This window comes from Anolis carolinensis, chromosome 5, assembly GCF_035594765.1.
Source record: "Anolis carolinensis isolate JA03-04 chromosome 5, rAnoCar3.1.pri, whole genome shotgun sequence".
Taxonomy (NCBI): Eukaryota; Metazoa; Chordata; class Lepidosauria; order Squamata; family Dactyloidae; genus Anolis; species Anolis carolinensis.
This window is the reverse complement of record NC_085845.1, coordinates 28,586,575-28,600,708: the sequence shown is the minus strand read 5'-3', so window position 1 is coordinate 28,600,708 and position 14,134 is coordinate 28,586,575. Positions and strand designations below refer to the sequence as shown.

Sequence of the window (14,134 nt, the reverse complement as noted above, 5' to 3'; positions counted from 1 at the left end):
TGCTGCGTTTGGACGCCAGGTTCGAGTCCCGTAAGCACTCAAAAGCAATGTGTGCGCCACCTATGCATGTAACCAAGGCACCTGTGGTGATGGGGGAAGAGCCTATGGAGCTTGGGGTCTTTAAAAAGCTGTCTACTGAAGAAAAGAACCGTAGGAGGCAGCTGGGGTTGTGTTTGTACTGTGGGAATGCTGGGCATTTTGCCAAAAACTGTAATGTGAAACCTTCCCAGCTGTCGGGAAAAGGCCAGCCCTAGTGCGACGTGAGTCCAACGCATTAGGGCTTCTAAAGCAGTCAGCTGAGGGGAAGAAGCATGTTTTCATACCCATTACGTTATCTGTTGGGGGAAAGGAACTTGTTTCTACTTTGGCACTGCTGGACTCAGGGGCTACGGTCTCTTACGTAGATATTGAGTTTGCTAGGAAGCATGGCATTCCTATAGTGCGCAAGGCATGCGACGTGTGGGTGGAAGGTGCGGATGGGAGACTATTGGAGACTGGGGTGGTTAACCATGAGACCTCAGCAGTAATGTGGGAAGTGCAGGGAGTAACGGGAACGTTTGTGTGGGATATTACGAGCTTGCCCAGATACGATGTGATCTTAGGGATGGATTGGCTAGCCGTAGTAAATCCACAAGTGGATTGGGTGGCACGTAAGCTGACCTTAAAGAGGCAGGGTTGTTGTACTCTGAATACTACTCAGCCTGATATGGAGGGAGTGCCTGATGAGTATGGGGAGTTCGCTGATGTATTCTGTAAAAAGGAAGCGGACAAGTTACCGCCGCATAGGCCGTATGATTGCGCCATTAAACTAGCGGAAGGTGCAAGATTGCCAGCGGGAAGGCTGTACGCCTTGACTGTACCGGAAAGGCAAGCTTTACGAGAGTTCCTAGATGAGAATTTAGCCAAGGGGTTTATTCGCCCATCTAGCTCTCCAACTGCGGCGCCGGTATTCTTTGTGGCCAAGAAGACTGGGGATCTTAGGTTGGTTTGCGACTATCGTATCCTTAACAAATACACCATTCGGGATAGGTACCCGCTACCTTTAATCTCGGAACTGCTATCAAGGGTGCAAGGGGCTAAGGTCTTTACCAAACTTGACCTGCGGGGGGCGTATAACTTAATCAGAATACGGGAAGGTGATGAATGGAAGACGGCATTTAACACGTGTTTCGGATGCCACGAGTTCCGAGTCATGCCTTTCGGACTTTGCAATGCGCCCGCGGTCTTCCAGAGGTTCATAAACGATGTGTTTAGGGACCTAATTGATCAATTTGTGGTAGTTTATTTGGATGATATCTTGATTTTTTCTAAGGACGAGAAAGAACATCGTCAGCATGTCAAGCAGGTTCTGCACCGCCTGCGGGCTAGTGGGCTCTTCGCCAAGGCTTCCAAGTGCGTTTTTCATGTGCCTGAAGTGGAGTTCCTAGGTCATGTAGTGTCAGGTAGGGAACTTAAAATGGACCCACATAAGGTTGACGCAGTCAACTCATGGCAGGAGCTCAAGACCAAGAAGGATGTGCAAAGGTTCTTAGGGTTCGCTAATTACTACCGGGAGTTTATCCCGAATTTTGCCAAGCTCACGGTGCCTTTGACGCAGCTCCTGCGTAAGAAACAGCCATTTGTGTGGGGGCGGGAAGCTCACGACGCGTTTTTGCAACTAAAATCTAGCTTTCAATCAGACAACATACTAACACACCCTGATGTAGACAAACCGTTCGTGGTAGAAGCGGACGCTTCTAGCTACGCGTTGGGGGCTGTATTGTCTCAGAAAGATTCTTCAGGGACCTTGCGTCCCTGTGGATTTTATTCGCGGCAACTAACACCATTTGAGCAGAACTATACCATATGGGAGAAGGAGTTGTTGGCGATTAAGGTGGCGTTTGAGGTGTGGCGGCACTGGCTAGAAGGGGCGCGACACCAAATCGTGGTCAGGTCTGATCATAAGAATTTGGAGCACTTGCAAACAGCTAAAAAGTTAAACCAGCGTCAAATCCGATGGGCTTTGTTTTTCTCCAGGTTTAACTTCAAGGTGCAATTTGTGGAAGGGAAGGCAAACTTGCGGGCCGATGCCTTGTCCCGCAAGCCGGAGTTTAAGACCAATGAGCAGGTAGTATGTCAAACCATCTTGCCTACTGCCTCTCTATGTGTTGTAGATAATGAGCCCGGGTTACATGACCAGATCATTGAGTCTCAAAGAGAAGATGTGTGGACTCAGGAACAACTCATGCTGTTGTCAGCAGGTAACCGTACAATACTGCCTCACCTACAAGACCAAGACGGAGTATTGGTACGCAGGGGGCAGGTCTATGTACCAGTGGGGGCCCTCAGGTTAGAGGTAATTAGAGCCCACCATGATGAACCCATGGCTGGGCACTTTGGCAGATTCAAGACCGTGCAGCTCATTACTAGGAGCTACTGGTGGCCAAAGATGCGGCAAGACATTCTGCGCTTTTGTGACAGCTGCGCTGTTTGCCAGCAGAGTAAGACGCCTGTGGGGCGCCCTAGAGGGTTGTTGTCGTCTCTACCTGTTCCTGAGAGGCCATGGCAAATCATTTCCATGGATTTCATTTCAGATTTGCCTAAGTCTGGGGGTTATACTTGTATTTGGGTGGTGGTGGATTTATTTAGCAAGCTGGCTCATTTTATTCCTTGTTCGACCATTCCGGCGGCCCCTACGTTGGCCTTATTGTTTACTAAGCATATCTACCGTTTGCACGGAGCTCCTGAGGTGATTATTTCGGATAGGGCTCCACAATTTGTGTCACGCTTTTGGAAACACTTCCATGAGTGCTTAGGTACTAAGTTAAACGTCTCTTCAGCGTTTCATCCGCAAACGGATGGTCAGTCGGAACGGGTTAATGGGCTCTTAGAGCAATATTTACGTTGTTTTTGTTTAGATCAACCCACTGCTTGGGTGAAGTGGCTACCGGTGGCGGAGTTTGCTTACAACAATGCGGTGCACACGTCTAGTCAGCATACGCCATTTGAACTGACTTATGGTTTTCACCCAAGGGGAGGTGTGGCGCCGTCGACCAATGTGGTCTCTTCTGACCCTGTGTACCGCTCCTCGGAAATGGCTGCGTTGCATGATGTTGCCCGTCGCTTGCTGTTGGAAGCTAAGGCAACGCAAAAGACTCAGGCCGATCGCCGCAGGCAGGCAGGGGAGGAGTTGGAAGAAGGGGATTTGGTGTGGTTGTCTTCCAAGCATATTAAACAGGCTGGGGGAAAGTTTGCGCCTCGGTATTTGGGTCCCTTTCCTATAGTTAAAAAGATCTCTTCCGTTGCGTTTCGTTTGCGTTTACCGTCTAGTTTAAAGGTCCATCCAGTGTTCCATCGTTCGCTGTTGAAATTGGATACCTCCAGTCGTCGTAATGCTATAGCGGAGGATATCACTGCCACCTCTCCGCCTTCGGGGGAGGAGGCCTTTGTGAGAGGGGATAGTGTTATGATTGAGCCTCATGGCTCTGCTTCTGGCAGACGTGGACGTAAGACTCCTCGAGAGTCAGATACTCTCGAGGAGCGAGAAAGAAAGAGGCTGCGAGATATCTTTGCAGAACCATCTGACGAAGAATCTTTTAAGGGGTTCACGGAGAGAATGGAGGAAGAGCTGGTTAGCTCGGAAGAGGATGAGATGGATTGGACTCGGGTAAGGGAGGAGTTGGGTGCCACTGGCAATAATGGGATGGAAGATGAATGGGGACCTTCAGGATTAGACCCATGGACAAGCTGGAGGGATGGGACGGGATCCACAGCTGGGGATGCTGTGGGGCGTAGTCAGAGGTGTTTCAGCTCTGATGAGGAAAGTGATGAGGAAACGCCCGGGTTAAGGAGGGCAGCTGATAGTGATGAGGATTTGTAACTGGCATAAAATGAGGCTTGGGAGCAATTGCAAATTGCGTTGGGCAAGGTAATCTGGACGAACGCTTGGGATCTGTGTGGGACGCTTTCCTGAAGACTGGTGTGTTTTCGTGTGCTGATACGTAAGTTGTTTTGGAATTTGGGTTCAGACGGCGGGAGGAATTGTGTGGGCTTTTGTTTGTGCAAAACCTCTGCTTAATCTCAATAGCTTTGACCTTCCGTCGTCTTCTTGACGGACGCCATCTGCTACTCTGGATTTACGGACTGAAACCTGACTACGGGCTCGCTTTCTCCTATTGGACTTGGAAAACTGCAAACGTCTGATTCTGCCTCTCGACCTTCGGAACGAATTGGGACTACGCTACTGCTTCAATCCTTGGCTGCTGAGTTTGTATTGGAAATTTGCCTTGCTGTGTGAAGGAGTGACTCCTAGTTACTCAAAACATAGTGCTGGCAGCAGAGAGGCATCTGCTGCCAATTAGTTGCATTCTTTTGAACTCTTTGTTTCCCAGCTTCTGTTTGTTTATCCCCAGGCTGAAGCAAGCTGTTTTGATTTTACCCGGATTAAACTCCGGTTTAATCCGGTTTATCTTTTGAACGTTTTTCTTGCCCCTTTTTGTTTTTAAAGGCTAAAGTTGCCTTGCCCTTGTCTTTTACGGGCATTTTGAGTTCTGTAAATCCAATAAACTCTGTTATCTTTGATCTTGTGGCGTTCTGTCCTTGACATGCTATTTCTGACTGCTACAATTCTACTTGATACATAGAACTACATAGAAATGAAAATAGACGTTCCAAAAGCCTTCTGCCTATCTCATTTTACCCAAAGGGGAGTTTATGTATCCAAGAAAAAAGACCATTAAGTTAAAGCCAATTAGTCATGCTTAGAACAGACAGAAAGTGGCAGGACTTTTATTAGTCATGAACAATTTGTCCCAGGGATTTCAATTGAGGTCTCAAGTCTCAACTCAGCCCAATGTGACCATTAAGTGAACCTAAAACAAACAGAAAGACAAAGGCAGACAAGCAGAGTTGGCAAAGACAAGGTGAGAAAAATGGATTGCTACATCTAAAAGAAGCATATGGTTTTAGCAAAAGGTACTTATGCCCTGAATACATTACTTGTCAGAGACAGAACGCCAGCAAGTAAAACAAAACTCAGTTTATTGAGGTTACAGAACTAAAAACGCCCGTAGGAAACAAAGAACAGGGCAAACACTTGACTTCAGTGTGATAAGTAACAAAAAACAGCTCAGTTTGAGTTTAAACGGTTCAAAGGGATAAACCGGGTTAAACAGAAGTATAATCCGGATTAAATAAAAGTGCTTACTTCAGCCTGGCAAACAATGCAAACAAAAGGGAAACAGCAGGAGACAAAATGTAAACAACAGACTGGTGGCAGATTCCTCTCTGCTACTCAGAAACAGCAGGGGAATAAACCAGGCTTGTTTATTCCTTCCTGCAGCGAGCGAAAGAGTGGTCGTAGTCAGGATTCAGTTTAGGGTTCAGCAGCCAACGATATCCAGGTCCAGGCACAGCAGTCAGGGTAACGGCAGTCAGCAGGGTCCCAATCCGGTCCAGAGGTCTACAGCCAAGCGAAGTCTTCAAGAAATCCAAAGGTCTCACCGATAGCCAGCAGAAGGGATAATCCGGAATCGAAGTCAGTCAGTCCAGCGTCAATTCAGTGCGAGTAGGTATTGCCCGTCAAAAAGACGACGGAGGTCAAGCTATCGAGATTAAACACAAGTTGCACAGAGAAAAACCCCACACAGTTCCTCCCTCCGTCTATGCCCAGTGTCCTTGGTAAACTTACGTATCCAGTAACGAATCACACCCGTCTTCAGGAAGTTCCCAAACAAAAGCCCAAGCATCCGTCCAGATCACCTTGCCCAACGCAATTAGACATTGGTCCCAAACCCCATTTTATCCCAGTTCAAGCTCATCATCGCTGTCAGCTGCCATCCCAATTCCAGGCGCCCCAACATCATCATCCTCATCAGAGCTTAAGCACCTTTGACTACGCCCCACAGCATCCCCAGCTGTGGATCCCGCCCCATCCCTCCAGCCAGTCCATGGGTCTGATCCTGCAACCCGCCAATCACCTCCCATGCTTTCATTGCCTGTTTCCCCAACACCCAAATCCTCCCTCACACGAGTCCATTCCATGTCGTCCTCCTTCGAGCTGGCCATCTCTTCCTCCAAACCCTGAGAAAAACCCTCAAATGACTCCTCATCTGTCGGGTCTGTAAACAAATCCCGGAGCCGTTTCCTTTCACGCTCCTCGAAAGAGTCTGACTCTCGAGGAGTCTTATGACCCCTTCTTCTATTACCGGAGCCCGAAGGCTCAACCATAACATTACTCTTCCTTCCACAACTGTACGACAGTAACAAAGATACAGTAAAGAAAACACTCATGGCAATTTATTAGAAAAGATGTTTAATGTGTCATATTTTTAATATATTTTTGGAAAAGGAAGAACTACTTTCACAAAATTTTGCATGTGTCTATCAATCTCTTAATGTATTACATGTGGCTTTTTTGTGTGCATCTACCAGCATGAAGATCAAAAATAAGGTTGCCAAGACATGTTTATATTTGAACACACATGCCCTAGTACAGAGAACCCAATCCATCTGCAAAAACATGTCAGACCCACACTTTCCAGTCACCCATCATCTAAACTGAGATGAGCTATGCTCTTTTTCATTCTTTGTACCACATGACAAAGCATGGACCATCTATTTGGGCGGGTTAGGAGTGGAGATGTAAACCCAAATCAAAATATTTTCTGCAACATTCCAATTCTAGCTACTCTTCCATGTTCTAAAAATGGGATTAGCACAATCAGGTTGGATTGATGGGACACAAAGCCACCCATTATCCTTAAGGTTTTGGTTTTTTTTTGTTTTTTTTTGCTTCTGGTCATGGTGTTCAGCCTTGACAAACTCTTATTTCGAATATATAGAGACATGTTAAAAAAACTATTACTATTCTCTCCTTTCAATTTACACAATTTATTCTCTCACGAGGAGACGAAACAAGTCATGGTGTAAAAAGGATGCACAAAATTATTACTTTTAGTCATGAATTGAGGGAATAGATGAAGGACAATGTTTTTACTTTGTAATGTAATTCCATTTACATCAGTGTCACTTTAGAATACATTGTTTTCTTTTTCACAGTTGAGAAAAATAGACACAAATTTATTAATAAACTAATTGCATGTAACAAATATTGGTATTTATAGTAGAAGAAATGAGAAAACAGTCTCTTCCTTAGTCCCTCTTTTTTCGTTGTCTCTTTGGAGAGGCATTTGGGCTGTGGAGGTTTTATTATCCAATCTTCTTCACAGCTAAAAGCAAATCCAATCTGTGCTTCATAGCAGTCACAAAAAGGCACTAACCCATTAAGTAGCCCCTAGAATATAAAACATTTAGAGTTATATGTGTATAAAATGAAAGCAATACTATATCGGAATGATCCTAAAGGAAAAGAAAAAGCCCTTCAAAACAAGTACTTTTTTGCAGGAAATAGCAGGAAAATTACCTGTGGATCACATGTTTTGTTCATTTTTTTCTCTTTGGTGTTTCGGGTTTACTGTGACTCAAAGTTTTATTATATTCTACTAATAGCTATGAAAATCCATGGACATCACTTTCTAACACCAAGAATAGAGAGCTTCCTGTCTATTGAAAAATGTCTATGATGCAAACTGTATTGTTAATAACCATGGCCTTTAATTTTACTTATTTTGTAAACACATGCTCACAAACATCTACTACCTCTTTCCCAAGGTGGGAGGTAAGGGACTGAAATGACTTACAGATATTTAAAATGAAATCCAGTTAAAATCTTATATATAAAAGTTCAAAAATAGTTAAACAAGCAATTTTTTAAAAAACACAAATTGGAAATTGAAAGTTTAAAAATATTTAAAAGTTAATGAAAAGATGTAAGTACAGCACACCACATCCAAAACACACTCCTGTCCCATAATGTAAGCACCAAAGATCTGTCTAAATTAAAAGGTCTTTGCCTGTGACAGAAAGACAAAGGAAGAGCCCCAACAGAAACTCTATTGCAAAGGTTTCAAATTTATGGCCTTCCGGGTGTTTGGGACTCCAACTCTCAGAATCCCTAGCCATCTTGTCCAATGGTCAAGAATTCTGGGAGCTGAATTCCAAAACATCTGGAGGGCCACAAGTTCGACACCACTGCTGTAGTGCAGTGGTTCTCAACCTGTGGGTCCCCAGGTGTTTAGGCCTACAACTTCAAGAAATTCCAGCTAGTTTACCAGCTGTTAGGATTTCTGGGAGTTGAAGGCCAAAACATCTGGGGACCCACACGTTAAGAAGCACTTCTCAGAAGGCTCTCATTGCATCTCTTGTTCCTGAAATGGAGGCGGGGCAGAGTAAAAACCCTGTGCCAAAGATCTTAAAATTTGGGTCAGCTCATATAACAATACATGGTCTTCTAAATAGTCTGCACTCAAACATTGTAGAGCTTTAAAGATCATAACTAGTGTGCTGAATCTGCCAAGAAATAGACCAGTAGCTAGTGAAGCTGCTTCAATTAGGGTGTGTTTGTGTGAGAGAGATGCTCCCTATAACTAGATCCATCCAACAGACAGTGCATTTTTTATCTGCTGAAACTTCTGAACAGCTTCCAGAAACAGTCCCTCATACAAGAGTGTGACATAATCCAAACAAGATGTAACCAAAACACATGTCATTGTTTTCCAATCTGACATTTCCAGGAATGAGCACAGCTGGCACCCAAGCTTTAATTGCACAAATGCATTCATGGCCATTGCAGACATGTGCATATCTAGATATGAAGCCAAATATATATCCTAGATGTGGATTTAAAATTTCAGGGATAATGTAACCTCTTCCAGCATAGACGAAATCCCTATTCCCTGATCTGCCTTATGACTGACAATAAACAACTGTCTTCCGTGGATTAAATTTAAATTTGTTTACTACCGATAACAGAAAATGATTTGGTATTGAAACAGGTTCCTTGGGATTAGATGGAAAAGACAGCATATTGTTGTTATTCTTGTTATTTAAACCTGGCTTTTCCCTAAATTGGACCCTAAAGCAGCTCACGACCTAAAAAGCAATACAATTAAGGATCACTCTTCCAAGAAGGAAAACAGTGTTCCTAAATCCCATTCCAGAAGTGTCCCAGAAGAATACCACTGCCAACGGTATCAAAATGCACTGAGAAGCCCAGCAGAACCAACAGGGACACACTCCTCTTATCTAGTTCCCTGCACAGGTCATTCACCAACATGACCAAAGCCAGGCCTGAAAACAGGACAAAACTTCACAAACCACATGTGACACTTCAGCCCAGATCATTTTCCTTTTCACCATAGCCCTAGTTATGCTTTTGGATTTTGATGAAGTTTGGAAGGAACAATTAAAAATATAAGAGGGGAAAAAAGTTGACTTACGGTAATTTCATCCGCATGAACACTCTTGCCATAAAGAAACTCAGCAGAACGCTGACAAAGCCAATAAAGAGCAGCAGAAATCTATTCAGCTTTGGTATATTTGGTGCATTGGAACGATCAAGAATAATGAAACCAAGGCCTCCCATTGTGAAGAGGAAGCTGGAAGCGAGCCCTTCCATTATATACTGTCCATTTACTCTGCATACAAAATGAATAATATTAGAAATGAAAAAAGAAGAGATATAGAGAAATACAAAGCAACTAACCAACTAGTAACTTCAGGGAAAATTCCATTTCAGATACGAAAGGCAGGATATAAAACTACCAGTTTCTATACTTGCTGCAGGGAAGAAGATAATGTTATTCAGAGAAGGTGAAAATGTCTCAGAAATAGGAAAGAACTGAACAGACTGACTGTTTTCATTTGATTATGCATTTGGCTATTATTAAAAAACGAGGTTTCTTTTCAGGAAGAGCCATTTCAAATGTATCAACTACCACTGATCTCTAGCCTTGAATTTCCAATTTCCAATTATGACCACCTTGCTAAATCATTGCTAAAACACAATGATTATATGACTTCTTCTACCAACAGATGGGCTGAATCATAGTGAAAATCATTTTGGTTTTCATTTTTGACAGTAGTTCCATACATATGTAGTTAAGATTTCTATTCTAGATGTTGAAAGGGACTGGTTTGTATACTAAGCATCTACCAACCTGTTTAATACCCATTAGCGAGAATGAATTCCAAGCAGGTCAATGACCTAGAAACTAAGAAGGCAAACCAAAGAGGAACAGACTCCTCTCTGTCCACAATAAGCCTGTACAGTCAGCCCTTCACATTTGCTGGGTTGGAGGTGGGGGGCAGAACTCTCATGAAAGTAGAAATACCACAAATAAATAGCTATTATTTTTATCCAAGAGAACACCTCTCTAGCAATCTCTGGATCCTTCAGCATGACTGCTTGTTTGCCCTATGTCTGTTGGCTAACTTTACTAATGAATTGTTAGGTGTCCTTTTCTTTTACTTCCAATTCCTAGCAATTTCTTTGTTTTCTGTAAGGATAACTTACGAGTATAAACAATATAACTGAGATGGACATGAAAATTTGGTAGAAGCCATGCATTTTTTTTAATTAGCTTGCTAATACTTTGTATTTCATTGCTACTAACCTCTCAGCAGTATATAAATTTTGTAGACTAATAACTTCTGTGAGTGTTTAGAAAGCAGAAATAAGATGGCACATGAGTTTCTACATATTTTTCTACATGCAGAACAAAAATGAATCTAGGTCATGGTATTTTGGCACACAGCCAACATGCAAAGAGAGGTTAACGGTAAAAACAGCACAGAGAAATTGTATTAATATAAAACCTTTACCTGTAAGCTAAGAATGCAACTGGCCTCTGATGCCCATGTTCATCTGTCATGGAGCCAACACTGGGAGGTTCTACAATCACATCATAAATAATTCCTAAAAATAAATAAAAGTATAATGAACTTAAATAATGTGTCTTAAACAATTTTATTAAAAGTTTTCTATGAAAAATCTTCATTTGAACTGATTGGTAACATGTTGTCAGGCTTGAATACAAAATGTAAAATTGATGTGTATTTCGGATGGCAATGGAAGATGAAAGACTCTGAAGGTTTACTGTGCCTCTTTGTAAAATTGGCAGAATGTGTTCAGGACCTTTCAGTAGTTTTGGAGTCAAATTCAAATATAAATAGAAGAGAAAACAGTCGTGTTTGGTAAGTTACATTTTCAAGAAGATTTATAACAGAGTTTCTCCATCTATGCTCCTGCAGATGTTTTGGACTTCAGCTCCCACAATTCTGCCTTGATCAGACCACACCTGGAATACTGTGTCCAATTCTGGGTAGCGCAGTTTAAGGAAGATGTTGACATGCTGGAATGTGTCCAGAGGAGGGTGACTAAAATGATTATTGGTCTGGAGAACAAGCCCTACGAGGAGCGGCTTAAATAGCTAGGCATTTTTAGCCTGCAGAAGAGAAGGCTGAGAGAGACATGATAGCCATGTATAAAGATGTGAGGGGAAGACATAGGGAAGAGAGAGAAAGCTTGTTTTCTGCTGCTCTGGAAACTAGATTGCAGAACAATGGAAAGGAGATTCCACCTGAACATTAGGAAGAACTTCCTAACTGTGAGAGCTGTTCACCAGTGGAACTCTCTGCCCCAGGGTGTGGTGGAGACTACTTCTTTGGCGTCTTTTAAACAGAGGCTGGATGGCCATCTGTCGGGGGTGCTTTGAATGCAATTTTCCTGCTTCTTGGCAGGGGGTTGGACTGGATGGCCTGTGAGCTCTCTTCCAACTCTACGATACCGGCTGTGTGGAATTGTGGGAGTTGAAGTCCAAAACACCTGGTGGGCCCAAGTTTGCCCATGCCTGACTTAAAGTGTGGCAGGTGTACCTCCCGTGATGAGGAAGTAGGAGACCACCACCAGCGCGTAGACCGTCATGGCGGAGGGCATGTGCACCCAGCTGGGCCGCTTCAGCTTGAGGTTGGGGCATTCTAACACCGCGAACGGGAGCCGGTACAGCGCCTCCATGCCGACTCCGAAAGCCCCGCTCTTCCTTCAGGCCGCAGCCTCAGCTCTCACGCCCACCACCACTTCCGTACCAGATTGACCCGCCGCCGCCACCGTCCCAAGGAGGCGGTAAGGAATAGCCAGGTCCTGGAAGCTCTATAAACCTAACTTCGCCGAGAAGAAAATAAAGCGCAAAATACCTGACGGCGAAAAAAACGGGAGAATAAACTACATTAGTGTAATTATATAAGAATTAGGCGTTTTTTCCCTCCTCTCGCATGTTTCTGGGTAAAATGCCCCACGATTGTTTATAAATCTGCTAGGATCTACGAACGCACGACGTGGCCTTTTGATGGCTCGACGTGGCTTTAGGGCCTTTAGCGAGTGGGCGGGGCTAGTTGAGATGTAAGCCACGCCCATCAAGATAAGCCACGCCTACATTAGGAGCAGAAACGCTTGGTTCCAATCACACTGCTGAACTTTCTGTAGGTTCGTGAATCTACATTGTAGAATTCATGCTGTTGTTTGGCACATTCTCACTGCTATGGAATAGCGGGATTTGAAATTTGCACTCTTTGGCAGTGAAACTTCCAATTCCCATGATTCCATAGCTTTGAGCCATGGCAATTCAAGTGTGGTCAAATCGCATTAGTTCTCCAGTGTAGATGCACTCCAGGATTCTGCACTTTCTGCGTCTTCTGAAGCAAACCCTGCTGAAACTTATAGGCCTTGATCATGTTTGAACAATTACGCTATGGGTTGTTGTGCATTTTCTGGGCTGTATGGCCGTGTTCCAGAAGCATTCACTCCTGATATTTCACCCACATCTATGGCAGGTATCCCCAGAGGTTGTGAAGTCTGTTGGAAACTAGGGAAGTGGGGTTTATATTTCTGTGGTGGGTGAAAGAACTCTTGTCTGTTGGAGGCAAGTGTGAATGTTGCAATTGGCCACCTTGACTAGCATTGAAAAGTCTTGCAGCTTCAAAGCCTGGAGAATCCTTTGTTGGGAGGTGTTAGCTGGCCCTGATTGTTTCCTGTCTGGAATTTCCTGGGTTTTTTTTAGTATTGCTCATTTTTTACTATCGTGATTTTAGATTTTTTAAAATATTGATAGCCAGAATTTGTTCGTTTTCATGGTTTCCTCCTTTCTGTTGAAATTGTCCACATGCTTGTGGATTTCAATGGCTTTTCTGTGTAGTCTTTGACATGCTAGTTGTTAAGAGTGGTCCAGCATTTCTGTGTTCTGAAATAATATGCTGTGTCCAGATTGGTTCATAAGGCTTTCATGGCTGAAATATAGCAAAATGTGCTGTAGGATGTCCTGCAAAAACAAGGTTTTTGCAATTTAAGAAACCTTTTTCCATGTTTTTATGATCTAACCAATTAGGAAATGACATTTATAACCCAGGAACATATATCATGTTAGTGTTATAGGTCAAGTCATTTCTTATTATATTTATTACTAGTTTGGGAACCTGGTGATGCCCAGGTTATTAGAAGAAGGCATTGTTTATTTTGGAATGTTAGGTACTGTAATATCACTGAAGTTTGGTCCAGATCCGTCATTGGCTGGGTTCAGTGCCGCCTGGATAAGGGTGAATTACAATTCCAAGATTCCCAGGGCAATCACCCTCAAACCATGCCAGTATTCGCAGTTGGCCATGTTGGGTCTGTGTGCTAAGTTTAGTCTAGATCCGTCATCTGCTGGGTAGAGCTCTCTGGATAAGGGTGAACTATAACTCCTAGATCAGAAGTCAATCACACCCAAACGAGGCCCGTATGCACAGTTGGCCATGTTAGGACTGTGTGCCAAGCTTGGTCCAGATCTGACGACTGCTGAGTTCAGTGATTTCTGGATGCAGTGAACTATAATTCCCAAAATCAAGGTCCATTCCACTAACCCCTATAGCATGTTCAGTTAGTCATGGGGCTTCTCTGTGCAAGTTTGGTCCCAGCCCATTGTTGGTGGGGGTCACAGTATCAGTGAAGGTACTGCAAGTCCCATTCTCCATGGTAAGTTTGGTCCAGATACATCGTTGGTTAACAGTGCTCTCTGGATGTAGGTCAAGTATAAGTCCTTAAATCATGATTAATTCTCCCTGAACCTCTTGTTCAGTTGGTGATCAATTCCTCTTTTAACTGTGTGCCATAGGAAAGAGTTAAAGCAGAGGCAGTGGGGGGGGGGGGGGTCATGCAAATTAAGGAACCCTGGGATATCCATTTGGGAGGAAAAATAGAACATCTAGGATGAAATTGTCCCTG

At 43.6% G+C, this 14,134-nt stretch overlaps 1 protein-coding gene across 1 annotated transcript; it reads right to left on the bottom strand.

Annotated features, from left to right (window-relative positions):
* Positions 1-6,275: 6,275 nt before the first annotated feature.
* Positions 6,276-12,123, bottom strand: ostc (oligosaccharyltransferase complex non-catalytic subunit). The gene is made up of 4 exons (XM_003221754.4): positions 11,755-12,123; positions 10,702-10,795; positions 9,318-9,515; positions 6,276-7,273 (listed from the first exon to the last, which is right to left on the bottom strand). The coding sequence occupies exons 1-4, from the start codon at positions 11,891-11,893 to the stop codon at positions 7,255-7,257; spliced, it is 450 nt and encodes a 149-aa protein (XP_003221802.1). The 5' UTR covers positions 11,894-12,123; the 3' UTR covers positions 6,276-7,254.
* Positions 12,124-14,134: the final 2,011 nt, after the last annotated feature.

Excerpts from the sequence above, each read along its gene's own strand:
- ostc (XM_003221754.4), bottom strand. The coding sequence starts at position 11,893 with ATGGAGGCGCTGTACCGGCTCCCGTTCGCGGTGTTAGAATGCCCCAAC. Across the intron at positions 10,796-11,754 it reads CTACTTCCTCATCACGGGAG|GAATTATTTATGATGTGATT; the intron begins GTACACCTGCCA and ends ATTTATTTTTAG. Across the intron at positions 9,516-10,701 it reads GTTGCATTCTTAGCTTACAG|AGTAAATGGACAGTATATAA; the intron begins GTAAAGGTTTTA and ends TTTTGTATGCAG.